The 14,945-nt window shown below is 41.9% G+C and overlaps 1 protein-coding gene across 1 annotated transcript in view; it reads left to right on the forward strand.

Annotated features, from left to right (window-relative positions):
- ATP10A (ATPase phospholipid transporting 10A (putative)) overlaps window positions 1-14,945 on the forward strand; it is a 118,426-nt gene that overhangs the window by 41,903 nt on the left and 61,578 nt on the right. The window contains exon 2 of the mRNA XM_005228686.4: window positions 1,606-1,810. Within this exon, the coding sequence (XP_005228743.1) occupies window positions 1,606-1,810 (205 nt within the window). The remainder of the gene's footprint in view (window positions 1-1,605; window positions 1,811-14,945) is intronic.

Consider the following 14,945-nt stretch of genomic DNA (forward strand, 5'->3'; position numbering starts at 1 on the left):
CAACTACCAAGTTTTTATACTTGGCTCTTAATACATTCCAGGCTTTATCAAATTAGAAATCACAGCCATCATTTTCATTCCTCCCTTTATAAACTGGATGTGAGGAAATTTTGGGAGGTAAAACCTGATCTGATACATCCTTGTTGTGCTACCTGACACGTTATTGTTCAGGATTTGGGCTAAATACATGCATAAAAGCCAATTAAGTTACCAGTTCCTGTGACAGCAGTGAAGGCATGACAAGGATAAACTAGGCATGGCGTAACTATCAGTAACTCCAAAGTAGCAACATTGACAGGACTTGCGTGTTTCTGTTTGGTTACAAATCTATTCATGTTACTTCTGAAATTTCTGTATTTTAAAATAATATACTTTAAAGAACATTAAATAGCTGCTACCACTCTCCACCCCTATCAGAATCCCATTCTGCCAGTTTAAGTGCTGTCACAGGAGACTGTCTCTGGTGACGGTGACAGTGCCAGCGCTGACAGCCATCTAGGTGCTCACACAGCAAAAGGTCTTCTGACAGCTTAGAAAAGTGTCAGAATAGCAGATTCCCATTTTCAGTAAGTATTTTACTAAGTTAATTTTGTGACTGTTTTGAAATTAATTTCTTTCAGAAACACAACAGAAAGCAATTTACACAAATGCCAAGAAAGCACATGAGTCTGTGCGTCTCATGAAAATAAAACCTTGAATTTTAGCTAAAATTAATTAAGCAGTCACCTGTTCCGTTTTGCTCTTGCTCTCAAGAAGTTTAAAAAAAATCAAATGAGGTTTAATGGTTGTATCTAAATGAACAACATACACGTTGCTGTTTCAGTCGGGTAAGTCTTCGAGCTGACAAAGAAATTGCACTCCAAAATAAAAGGTTAAGTGTAACTAAGCAGCAATTAGCTATGTAACAGATGGTGCTGTGGCTAGAATGGAAATACTGCCGAAATATTTAAAACAAATGACAGTGTCCTTTCCCCGTAGAGTTATTGGAACTGCATTTTTCCACATGACATGCCCTTGTAATTCTAGGTTTAGTGATGAATAGTGGAAATTCCTTGTACTTAGGGATTTTTGGCTTCTTCATCCCAATATCACAAAGTTTGTCCCTGTTAGAAAGAGGGAACAAGGGGAAGCTATCTGAGGGAGCATTGGATGGTGGACATTCAGGAGCTGTGCCAAGCAGGTGTCCTGCACCCAAGACTGTTCTCAGTTCCCCCCTTGCCCTGAAGGTGACTCCTTTTCAGCCAGTACAGACAGCAGCCCCCTCCCGTTCGTGGGGTCAGACAGATGGCTCAAAGCATGGAGGGAGGGAAAGGAGAATGCCTGAAGCTCCCGCTTACCCCGCTTAGCCAGGTCTAACAACATATTTTCCTCTGGGCCTTAAAAGACTTTCTTGGGAGTTCGGACGTGGTTCTGCGTCAGTGGGAAGTGGCCTCCTGGCACTCTGCATTGCCTTTTCCCAGCGTAACGTGAGAGTACCTGAGGACCTTCCAAAGGCGCTATACTCCTGTTACAAATCAAACCAGATCTTAACAGAAGCATGCCAGTCTATGTATTAATTTTTTATATATATGTCCTGTAAATGTCTTTTTTTTTTTTTATTTTCAGGAATGAGAAGAAATATATAAGCAGATACTGGAAAGAAGTGAAAGTTGGAGACTTTGTGCAGCTTCGCTGTAATGAAATTATACCTGCTGACATACTGCTGCTCTCCTCAAGTGATCCCGATGGGCTGTGCCATATAGAAACAGCTAACCTGGATGGTGAAACTAACTTAAAACAAAGACAGGTGGTGAGGAGGTTCTTAGAGCTGGTAAGTCACCATTCCTAACTCTCATTTAAGGTAAGAATTTGTTTCAGGTAAGTAAATCGTTTACCAACCCACTCTACACCAGCTAAATCTGCTTGTTCTAGTAGTGTTAATGAATTACTGTTATGGTTGTCATTAAAATACTAGCACTTGCCAACAGCTGACCTCATCATAGTATCAGAATTTTGACCATAATTTTCCCCTGAATTTGAATAGGAATTATTTGGGGCAATTGTGTGCGGTTGGAAAACGGGGATTTCTAATGGCTTCTATTGTAGCTTGAGTTTTGAAAACACATTTTAACTGCCCAGTGAGAAGATATTTAAATATAAACAACTGCTTTTCCTGCCTGTAAACCAGATCAGTTTCAATTAGGAATTTTGCCTGAAACTCTATTGCAGAATATCCCTCCAGCACTTGGAGCATTAAAGCTTGTAAGATTTAAAGGGACAGCATGCATGTATTCTGGAGGTGTCTGTGCTGAAAAACTGTTTTATTGCTCTCTCACTGTGTTTATCTCCCCCAAACAGCACTATTTTTAAATAAACAAAATCCAGATCAGTTACTGTCAGCAGCATTAGAGGAAATTACCTGAAGTTTTACACACTTTAATAATCCTCCTGAAACAGTATTTGTTTTTATGCCCTCCTCTCCCATCCCTCTTGCCAGCTAACTCCGGTTTCCTGTATTTTGTCAGGAAAAAAACATCATTCTCTAGAGCACAGCTACATCTTTTTTTCCTATGAGCTCTCCTCATTTGAGAAATTTTGCAAACAATGGGAGCTGCTGTCCTTGCCACTGTCATCAAAAGTAACTATAAAAGCCTGTATTTGTACTGAGGTAGATCAGCATTACTGAAGTTGCAATCCAACCTATAGGATAAAAATCAATGTGTCTTCCAGATAATTCTTTATGATAGATAGAGCCTTTGAGTAGCATGTAAAAACGTGAGATAAAAACTTGTTTAACCATCAGTGATTTCCACATAGAGTTTAGACATGACACAGCAGCTCCTGCCACGGCAAGAAGCTTAATCAGCTACAGGCCAAAAGTTTAAAAAACTCCGTTTGTTTCAAAGAAGCTTTTGGAATTGCTTTCAAACATCCCATCCTGTTCCCACTGAGAGGAAATTTCACCCAGTGGGTAGAGCTCCAGGGAGGTACTCAGATGATGTATCCCAGTTGTCTGCCAGCGTAGACTTCCTTCATGACCTCAGGCACGTTATATAGGGCAGAAATTATAGATTGCATAGGCTACTGAACAGAGATGCTTTTTCATGTTTGTTATAAGCTAAGGGCATGTCACAGGTCTGTCTCAAAGGAAGCTGGGAAGGTACCAGTTCCTCCACTCATCCACAGCAGATGGTTGGATTTCTGTGATCCAAGACCATCTGACACAGCAAGAGGTGTTGGTAAACACAGTGAAAGGAATTGATGCGTCCAAGTACAGATCACCACAAGACTGACTTTCAAGAGCCTTGCTGCCCAGAGGAGTTCTTTATACTGTATCCCTGGCTTCCTGGTGTCAGAGTCACAATTCAGCACTAGGAGTGTGATTGCTGGAAGCTGTTGAGCTAAGAGGGGACCTGCTGACCCTACAAAATCCCCTGCTCCTGGAAGCTGTGACGCCTAGATGTGTGCCTGAGCCATCAGTTGTGGAGTCACTCTTTTGTCTTTAGCCAATGAACACATGCATGCATTAATACAGCAGGAAAACTGGGAGGGAGTATCCCTGCAATCTCGTGTTTGGCATACTCGCTGAGGTTTAAATTGCTGATCAAAACCAGGCAGCTAAAGACTTCAAGTCTGGGTTTTGTATGGTTTGGCAAGACCTGTAACGTTTAGACTGTTGCATGGAAATGAAGTGGCAGTGCCATTTCCTCCTCAAAGGGGTTAAAGGTTCTCAAAGACTGAATTGGGTCACATTAGGGAAGAAGGCTGAGGAGACAGTGCCCACCTAGAAAGGCAAAGCTAAGTTTATGTGCCAGACCGTTCAGTACATCAGGGTATACGTGGCTTGGCTTGCTCAGCATACCCTGCTTTACTGAGGAAATCGCTTACAGTCAGCTTTGTAGACACCTAACACACTTTGCATTTCAGGCCCATCCTCCTTCTGTATCTTAATTTTTTGTATTATGATTATGGAACTTTTCTATCTCAGAATTGTGCTCCAAAATACGTGGATAAATAATTTTTTAAAATAAATTTTAGGTCACAAGATGCCTAGCTACGATAGCAGTGAGGTCCATAATAAATTTTTAGGGTTTAAACTGGGGTCAATGACAGAAAGCTCATTCATTCCAATGAAAACAAGACTGGGCCCCAAGAAGTAAAGTATTGAAAGAGGGTTTGTAAGAAAACCACATGTGACTACCTCCCCTCTCTTAAAATAGCTAAGAAAGCAGGAAATACCCAAGCCCAGGTTCCTGCGTCAACTAGGTTGTAGGCAAAGTGCACACTTGCAAGTACCGAGTCCTCAGCAGCTGCAGCATCACAGAGCCTCTCTTATACATCATCCTATAATTTATCCAGCAGAATACTTGCCATCCTCATTAAAGTCCTAGCCAAAACCTGTCTGAGCATGCTGTTAATTCATGCAGCAGCATTAGTTTCCTCACCCCATACTAGTAGGGGTAGACTTTTACTGGTTCTTGAAGGTGTTGCCCTGTTGAGAGACACTCAGCAGCAGGATAGAAAACTACTTGGGAAATGTTGGATCAATAGTAGGCCCACAGCCAGCTACATGGAATAGCAAAGTAATGCCCATTTTTTGAAGTGAAGCACAGTTCCTATCTAGGTATGTCTTAAGTTTCCACAGCTGGAGAGAGATTACTGATGGATCTCATAAAATACATTGCAAGACTGGAGTTTTGTTGCACCAAATACTGACCATCCTTTTACTCAACCTCAGAGAAGTTAATTTCCAAGTGTTTTATAGGACGTCCATCCCAGCCTGTTCATGCATTGGACAGGAATGCTTTTACATTTTTATATTACCATTGTACTCAGCAGAAAAACTCTGTTTTGTTTATAGCTGTTTGGTTCTGTGTCATTTTGCAGCCCTGTTGTTCAAACAGTAAAACAAATAGATTATGTAGTCCTGACCCTGTCTTTCCCACACTGCTAAATTCTTTCCCCACCTCCCTTACAGAATGACATGCCTGGTCATGTGGCTTATCATGGGACAAGAAACAGAATTTTTCGGAAGCTTCTTCTTAAAGTATCAGCTGTCAATAGCTGTCTTTGAATAATGTCTCCAGCAGTATCTCAAGCATTTAAAAGAAGCTGTGTTACAAAGCTTGGCCTTTCTGTGTTTCTTAAATGAACTAACTGATAACTTCTGAGCACGTGCCTGTGAAGCAGCTCGATGAAGGATAGCTATTTCTATATCCATCACTCTGCTAGGCATGGGAAAAGAGCGGGGGTGGGAACAGTTTTTTTAAGCCACTTCTATGTTTTCCTTATTCTGTCTCCCTGCCCTATGCCCACCCATGCAAATTGCAGTCCCACAGGTCTGTGCTGAGCTGCTTTCCATGGAGAGCCTGGTTGCCAATTTGGAGTCACTGAAGCGGGGTGTGTGCTGGGCAGTCCTCTTGCAACCACAGCACTCTCTCCAAATGCTCTCTTCAGAGGCCAGCAAGACCAGCGTTGTTATATTCAGTACAGCTGTCCTCTGGAAGGGCAGCCATTCTGCCAGCATGCTCTGAAGGATCTTTGTGTGTCTCTCTTCAGCATTAGCAGCATATAAGGTCCATAGTTTCAGAGAGTAAAAGATCTTATAGTTTCCCCCTTCCAAACCTTTGTTCATAAAAGTACCATTCTGATCTCTTTTTAGCCTGACTCTTGAAGCAACAATAAGCAATTATTGAAGCTGTTCTATATCCTTGCCTCCAGTGCTTTGCAGGCATTATTTTACTCTTAAGTATATGCTCAGAAGATCCAAGATCAGCATTTGTGGGCTTGGATTGGACCTCTCTGCTTGTGAATTCCAAGAAACTGTTTTCCTTTATAGTGCAAGTGACCAGAAATATTGCTAATTTTAGTGCTGCTTTGATTTGTCTGAGTAATTTATAGTAGACTGGGAACACACTGCTTGTTAGCTTCGTGTGTTTGTTAACAAATGTGATCTGTCTGACATAAACCTGTACTTTCTGTACATGATTCTGCATTCTATCAATACACAAGCTGTAAGAAGAGTCACTGATATGTCCCTCTGTGGCTTGTATGTCTGAAGATACCAGTTTGAATGTATACCTCGTTGTTCTATACTCAAAATAGTCAGTCAAGAAAAACCAGATTTTTCAAAGGCCTTGACATTTTTTCCTCTGAGACTTTAAATACTCTAGTCTTGTTATCCAGCTGCTGCAGTGACAGGATTTGTTAGAAGTGTTTGAAATGGTCAGAAATTTACTTCTGCATGCTGTGTTTTTAAAGCCAAAAGGATAGTGGACTGTCTTCACACTGAAACACGGATCAGATCCATGTGTGCAGCATGACACGCTGGCGAGTGCAGCTTGGAGAAGGCACTGTGCTAAATCCCACTGTGAGTGATCTAACAGTGACCAGTAAGCATCTCTTGGAAAAAACGAGTGTTTCTTGGTATTCCACCAGGTTTCTTCTAATTTCTAACCCACCCTTGCTGCTGCCGAGTCACAGCAGCCATTTCTGGTGCACTGGATCTAATCAGAGACACAGTAGGCAGGAGGAATCAATGTGTTTTCTGTGCTACTCTGCAGGCTGCTGTGCCACCACACCCTCCGCAGTTGCTTATGGAATGTTTTCCATCCATCTGAGACGTAGTGTCAGCCACTCTTCAGAGTGGATAAGCAGATACAGCTTGGGCTGCAAGAGCTCAAAACTCCCTTTCAGGATTCATAAACTTGATTTAGGATATTTTGATAGCATGAATCTAGACTCATGAAAAACATTTACATTTCCTTGCTCCACTGTTTCTACTCAGTATGCCTTTTAACAAAATCCACAAAGACTCACTGTGGATTCTGGAGCAGCTTATGGTTTATTAACCACTGGCCACGTCCTGGGTGTTTATGTGGAAAACTTCAGCTGAAAGCTAAGCTAAATCTTGCAGCTTCCATCCCCTGTGAGAAGGTGCATGTATCCCTCTCAGAGCTGGGGGGCTAGGGGATGCAATTTTTTCCCCTTCTCTTTTTCTCCTAAGAGTAGACCTTTGTTCAAAACAAGCTTGTATTAGCGTGATTAAACAGGTTTAGATAGGCCTTGCAAATTACTATGTGGCTGCTTATTTACTTTGTTTAAAAAGCACATCTGAATTTGGTGTCTGCCTGTTTGGAAGGGTTCATTTGCATGCAGACTAGCACCACATCAGTCTAATTTCCTCACAAGTCAGTATGTGAACCCTTCTGGAATATCTATAAACTCAGAGCCTGTGCTTACTGCAGGCACTTTTGCTCATCAGTTTCCAGCCTGGAAGCTGGGCTGAATTGACAGACCCAGCTTTTATTCCTGTTCTTGCATAGTGCTGGAAGCATACTGGGAACAGCTGGAGTTAAGGAACAGTTCCACAGCTCCATGTTCCAAGCATTAAGCCATTTATACCATATCTTTCTTTCCCTGTGAGTCCTAGGCAGAAACTGGTCCAGAAGAGAAGACCACTTTCTAGAAGGGCTGAACTATAAGTCTGACAGTTGGTGGCTGGAGGCTTCACTTTGGGAAGGGCAACCCATGCTAATTGCATGCATACAACTCACAGGGCAGCTTTGGTATCTCAGTGTAGATGTTCCTTTTGCATTGTTTTTCTCCATTTAAAAAAAAAAAAAAGGAAAGAAAGCAGTTTTCAAATTTAGGTTTAGCCTAAACTGAGATTTCTTGTGTAGCCATCTGCATTGGTTAAACTAGCCCAGTTGGAGAGAACAGTTGAAGTTAAGCTAGGACAACTCCCAGACCCAGTTTACAACTCGGCTGCTGATACAAGCTTCTTATCTCAAAGGGTCTGATTGAGTCTAAAGTAACACAAGAATGGGCATAGCTATACTCTTCCTGTCAGGCCTTATCCCACTAATACCCTCATGCTATCATCCACTTTTAATTAGTGGGAATGGTACAATGTTATAATCAAGTAGATGTGAACTGGTCAGCATACTCAATGTTGTTTATACTGAAAGTACTTTAACAGGGTAGAATCAGGCCACAAGAATAGTGAATGTCTATATTGCATCTTTTGGGGGTTATCCCTTTGCCTTTCTGTTTTTGGAACATTTTGAGAAGGTTCACCAGGCTAGGAAAAGTGGCTCAAAAATTCCAGATATGCACATGTTAAAACAGCAGATTAGTGCTCTGTCCCACACGTTGCCAAAATTAGATTTCCCTGAGGGAGAAGAGAGTTAAAAAAAAATAACCAAAAGAAAACAATGTTTTTCCCTATGTACTACCAGAATATTAAATTTATTTTTTTTTTTTAGTTTTACAGTTTAGCTTAAGATATTAGAGAAATAAATCTTGTATGAATACTTGTGTTTATCAGTGCAAAATGCAAGCATGTTACATCCCATTAAGACCTTTGTCCGAGGTCATGCCTTGAATGTTCAGTAGATTTCTGTGATGAGGGTTGAATTGCTATGAAGAGCTCTACACCTATATTGTTGTCTCTTTTTTTGGGTAGTACGGTGTTCAGAGATGACTTCTGTGGAAGCCATGGACACATCTAGTTAGAAGAGGAAGCAACTCCTGTCTCTCTAATAGAGAAACAAACATAGAGCAGCTGCATGCAGAGCAGCCTGGTGCAGAGCAGGACCAAGTCAGTGCTGTGGCTAACTCTTGTGCAAGCTAAAAGTCCTAAAGGAAGGCTGAGAACAATTTTTCACTCTGCTGGCTTACCATGGCATTTAGTCAGCAGTCTCACACTGGAGGTATGGGGAAATAAAAAAGGATGATGGTTCACTTCCTCCTTGGTGGGCTTTGAGCAAGGTTATTGTCTCTTTCTAGTTTCCATTGTGCAGGTGTCCAGGCCACAAATTTGACAGTCAAGAGAGGTTCATTAGAGGGTCAAAGAATTTGAATAACTGTAAGTGAAAAGTTTTAGCATCTTAATCTTAGCATTGTGGGGAGCAGAGGAAGAGTCCAGTTCTGAAGAGTGCCGAGTACTTCACTTTTAGCATTGGCTAAAATGCTGTTTGGTTTGTGCTTAAATATAGGTTAAAGGGGCTAACTTGATGAATCAAAGTTTGTGTCTTGGCTGTGAAGGACCTCCCATCCCTAGGGTAATCCTTCCAGCACTGGTAGAACAGTGGCAAATCCATGTAAGGAAATATATTATGCCAGTACTTGTACTGCATCTGACCTTTAGAGAGGCAGGACATTTCATTCCCTGTATCGATAGTCCAGCATCTGTCTGTTCTGCTGTTTCTCTGAAAAAGCATTAGAAAACATGAGGTTTGCAGACAAAATAAAATGCTATACTGCTTTTCTGTTATAGAGAAGTAAACATTTACATTTAAAGCAAGTTAAAGAGAGATTTTCCAATTTATTTATTTTTTATTTTTTTGGTCATGACTTTTCTGGTCTCTTAGCCTAATTCAGTTTTACTGAACAAAAGTTTATTTCTGGAGCTGTTTATTCCTTAGCCATACATTGGCCTGTCAGCGGGGAACAGAAAGTATCTGGAATATCTGTCCTATAACGCTGAGAACTCATGATTTTAGGGCAAGTTTTTTGAGCTGGAAACACATCACTCTACATTTGTCTCTGATACTGCAGCCCCAGTTGGCAGTATCAGTGATTAGGTAACGATGGAAAGACCTTCTTTTCCAGAGCTGGCTTATTAAGCCATGTGTAACCCCAGCCATGATGGTATGGGCTCACTTTCCTTTGGAAGCACTGAGATGGAAGAGGGGTCTGCTTTCCTGCCAGAAAAGGCAGAGCAGCAGAATGAGGAACTCCTGTATTTATCTCAACATCCAGGATGTGAACCCTCATCCCACTTCTCTTTTCTCCACCTGCTACCCTCCAAGTCTTTTACACATTTTAGTACTGATAAAGCCATGGAGGCCAGTAAAAATTTGCATTAAAATGTTACTTGCATGGGAAGTGACTGGCGTATGTCTCAAAGCTGTTGTTTCAATAAACTTATGAAAATTTCCATTCATTGGTTATACTCAGGTTCATACTTTCAAGGTCTGCTATGACTCTGTGATGGTCAAACACTTTACATATGTGTATATTCTTGTGAGAGAGCAAGCTATGATTGCGCTGTAGGTACGTGACTGGAGAAGATACTGTTCACACAGAACTATAGTGCTTATACTTCCATTTGGTTTTGAATTAAAAACATCAGTAGTGCATGGAGTTTAACCGACAGCGGTGCTAATACACTAATTCAGCTTTCTTACTAATGACACAGTAATGGACTGGTTTACACCAAAGCAGGGAACACTTAGCTCTTTGGCTTCTAAGAGAAAGAGAATTTGATGTTTAACATTCAACACGGTTAGAAAGCACTTATAAGTTGTTATAAGCCTCTATTTAACTTTTATAAGCTTGTCTGCTTATTATATTTTTGGCCTGACTTGATTGAATAGCAGATTCAAAACCATGCCCCAGATGGCTAAGTATACTCATATACCTGTATAGCAATGTGGACTGTATGGCTGAGATGACGGGGATCTGACTTACAAGCTGCTGCAGTGTAACAGGAAGAGATAAAAATGACTTTGTCCTGCTATTAACTACATGGAGGTAGGAACATCAGCCACTGAGAAACAAAAAGCAATGGAGCATCTCCTGGTGCTTCACAGGAAGCTGTTTCAATGATCTTTGGTTAAGGCAGATAGCTGATAATGACATGGAAGAAAAATTACACAAGTTATTTTATTAATTGATGCTCTACCTGTTGGTCTTATCCCTGACATTCGATGTCATTGTTTGCACTTCCACATCTCACATTTATTGAATGCTTATAATAATGAATGTTTACATAAGAATCATGTAGTCATAGAATAGTTTGGGTTGGAAAGGAACCTTTAATGACCATCTAATCCAACACCCCTGCCATAGACAGGGACATCTTTCATTAGATCAGTTCCTCAAAGCCCCATCAACCTGACTTTGAACACTTCAGTGACAGGGCATCCACAACTTCTCTGGGCAACCTGTTCCAGTGTCTTACCACCCTCATAGTAAAAAAATAATCTCATATCCAATGTAAATCTACTTTCTTTGAGTTTAAAACTTGCCCCTTGCCCTGTCACTGCAGGCCTTAGTAAAAAGTATCTCTCCATCTTTCTTATAAGCTCCCTTTACATATTGAAAGGCCTCAATGAGGTCTCTCTGCAGCCTCATCTTCTCTAGGCTAAACCCCAACTGTCTCACAGGAGAGATGTTCCAGCCCTCAAATAATTTTCATTGCCCTTCTCTGGACCCACTCCAACAGGTCCATGTCCTTTATGTTGGGGACCCCAGAGCTGGATGCAGTACTCCATGTGGGGTCTCACCAGAGCAGAGGGGCAGAATCGCATCCCTCGACCTGCTGGCCACAGTGCTTCATATGCAGCCCAGGAGACAGTTGGCTTTCTGGGCTGCAAGCACATGTTGTCGGCACATATCCAATTTTTCATCCACCAGGATCCCCAAGTCCTGTTCCACAGGGTTGCTTTCAATCCATTAATCCCCCAGTCTCGATTGATATTGGGGATTGCCCCGATCCAGGTGCAGGACCTTACGCTTGGCCTTGTTGAACTTCAGAAAGTGTTGAACTTCAGGGTCCATCCCTTAAGCCTGTCAAGGTCCCTCTGAATGGCATCCCTACTCTCAAGTTTATCAGCTGCACCACTCAGCTTCATGTCATCCACAAACTTGCTGAGGGTGCATTCAATCCCACTGTCTACATCATTGATAAATAATGCTGGTCCCAGTACAGACCCTTGAAGGATACCACTCATTACTGGTTTCCACTTGGCATAAAACCATTGACTGTAACTCTCTGGACACAGCCATCCAGGCAATTCCTTATCCATCTAACAGTCCATCCATCAAACCCATATCTCTCCAATTTAGTGGCAAGAATGTTGTGGATCAAAGGCCTTTCAGAAGTCCAGGTAGATGACATCTACCCAGAGGATAAGATAGCTGGCGAGGGAAGCCTGTACAAGAGTAATAGACTCTGCTGTTCTGCTGTGCTCTGATTCAACAGGTCATATTCATGTATGCTTTTAATTCCACACTTAACAAAGCATACAGATTACTGAAGGCTGCACAGGAACTTTGTAACCACTGTGCGTGCCTGAAGCATGAGCCTGGCTAGAGTGCTGAACAGGGTAGCAAACCTCAGTCTCGGCCCCAGTGATACATGTTTGTCCCCCTTAGCTCATTTCCCGGTTCTGCTGTCCGGTTTTGGAACTGGCAAGGCCATCATGAATTTCTTTTCATAAGATCTATGCAATCAGCTGTTGTCTGAAAAAAATCACCCTTGAATTCCTTGATTTTTTGAAAAGGTGTTTTTCACTTTGCTACTGAAGTCTTTAGCATGTCGACCAAGAAGGAACTCGTTCAGTGAAATAGATAGTAGATGAGACTAGACAGACCAGAGAGCAGAGCTCTTAGCCAAAGTATTCTGCAACCATCCCAACTTCCCCCAGGTACCGTGCATGCCAGCCACAGCCTTGCTGCCCTCAGACTGACTATTAACCTTCACAGCTGCCCCTCCACCCTCTCCACAGAGCTATAAGGGAAGTACAGAAACAGCAAGGGTTTAAGCAGAGAAGGTGTGCTCTGAATGCCATGTTTGTGTTAGGAGCATTAATAAAGCAGGTATGTGATAGTGCATGTTGATACAAGACACACGTCCAAGTGAAGATGGGATGCCAGTGTCCAGCTCAGGGAGTTTTTACTTGGCTATATAGCCTTCTCATGATGGAGATGCTCACGGAAAGGCTGACAAACTTGTGATAGTGCTGATATGAGTGTTGCCCTGTAGTATTTGGTGAAAAAAGTGTCTTTTCATTAGGACTGCTTCTTTCCCTCTGTGCTCTCCTGCAACTGGCTGGTGTTGGAGTCTCTCAGTTCCTTGGGCAGTTGCCCTATGTTACAGGTTTCCCCCACATCCTAGAAATGTTTCTTAAACATGATGCCTTGCAAGGTGAAGCTACTTTTAACCAGATTCCCTGTCTCCAGGTTGAGATGGACTCATCAAGCCTTCGTGTGTTTAACTGCGTCCTCGCATTACAGCTACCACTGCTAGGTTTTACCATTCATAAGGAAAACCCTTCATTACCAGCCACTGTCTCTTCTGTCAGGACTCTGATGTTCTGGGTTTTGTTTGTGGATTGATGTAAGAGAGGTGTTTGGCATTTCCCTCTTCTGGTTGAAGGGTCTTGGTCCTTCCCATTCCCATTTCTTCTGGCAGAACTGCATCCCACAAGAAGTCAGACTGGCCAGCAGCCCAGACTAGAGCAGGAGCAGGCCAAGGTATATTCAGAAGCTGAGCTAGCTGTTGTGCTGCTAAATTAAAATGACCGTGCAATGCTTCTGCCACTAATAAGTTTTCTCCAGCAGTTAAAAAATGCATCAGAAAGACTTCTAAAATCTCTCCAGAAAGGGGAAGGCACTGGAGGGTGGGGAGGGTTACATCTTGCTGAGTGTCTGTGAGCATGAAGTGAAAAGCTTCTGGAGGAGCAGTGTGGGTTGTACAGTTTTGTGAGCCCTTGAGAGGCTGGATTTGTGGTTTAGTTGAAGCGCTGAGCTAATGCTGAGGGTGGCTCTTACAGACAGACTATGAAGCCATTCATTTATTTCAGTGACTGGCTTTTGGAACAGTCAGATACCACTTTCTTAACTGTCCAAGTCTGGGTCCATATTTCAGCCTTGACATACTCTGTTCTCTTACCACTCTCCAGTGCTGCTATAGTCCATGAACGAAGTCATTCACACCACTGTAATTTTCAGTGCATTACTAAGGATAGCCATAATCCCAAGGGATGTTGAATTTGCATGTGTGTATTTTCAGCATTGTTGACATTTTTTTGGTAGTTTTGTCCTGTGATTGACTAACAGCAGTTTCTTCAGCTGGCTCTCATATAATTGTTGAGGTCTTCCTAGGCCTTGCAAGCAACACATTTCTTTTCCTGCAAGCTGGGTATTGTGCTGTTCCCTCATACTATTTTGTACAAAGGGGAAAACTTACTTAAGTCAGCCAGAGGAAGACCATCCCCCCTAATGTGTATTTGGCTTGCTCAGCTCTTCCAGTGACTCTGAATAGCGAACATCTCAGTTCCATTTAAACAAACAGTACTGAAAAAAATCCAATTATAGTAGTAGTTGTCAGTGTGGAAAACAAAGCTATTAAATTCTGATGTACGGGTGGATCTGTTTAGTTCCTAAACAGCATAGATCAAACTGTTTCTTCCTTTTCTTGTGAATTAGTGGCACAGATAAATTCTGTCAGAGACTAATGCAGTTTAGACATTAAAACATTTCAGTCTTTTAGTCTATAAACAGTCTGCATGCTTTGGATACGTAAAATCAATATGTAATTCCAGTTGCACATTAATAAAAGGTCAGATTAATTTTATATGGTAAATGCAGGGTACTGCTATATAAAGCAACAATAGGATGGACCAATGCATTAGGAGGATGTGTTCTTATTGCACTTAAAAGCTTTCAAACTGGAAAGGTGTTTTTCTAGGCAGATTTTTGTCTATTAAATATTTCTTTTGAGTTGTCTCCATGACTTCATTTCTCCTTTTTTGTTTCCTCCAGAAATACATGCCAAAACAAGTCCCAGAGCCCTCATCTAGCCATTGTACTGCAGGGAGAAGTCTGGATAAGTTCCCCAGCATAGCCAGTAAACACAGCGTGATAAGTGGGTAACTGTCAGTGTCACCCAAGGGCATCCTGGGGTACTCATGCTGTCCTGTTAAAAGGAAGGACTGAACATCAGACTCAGGTTTCTGCAGCAGTAAAGTAGGGCAGATGAGTAAAGGAAAACATTTTAATAACTATGCATTATTAATATCACTAACAGGCCATTAAATCACCCATACCACACGCATTTAATGAAGGGGAATATGTTGTTTGAACACTGTGTAATTGTCAAACTAAGTCATCTGGCAGAGCAGCATGCTTTGCTTCTTGAGCTATGACAGTTTCGTGAGGTTGCCAGCAGTCAG

This window comes from Falco peregrinus, chromosome 4, assembly GCF_023634155.1.
Source record: "Falco peregrinus isolate bFalPer1 chromosome 4, bFalPer1.pri, whole genome shotgun sequence".
NCBI lineage: Eukaryota > Metazoa > Chordata > Aves > Falconiformes > Falconidae > Falco > Falco peregrinus.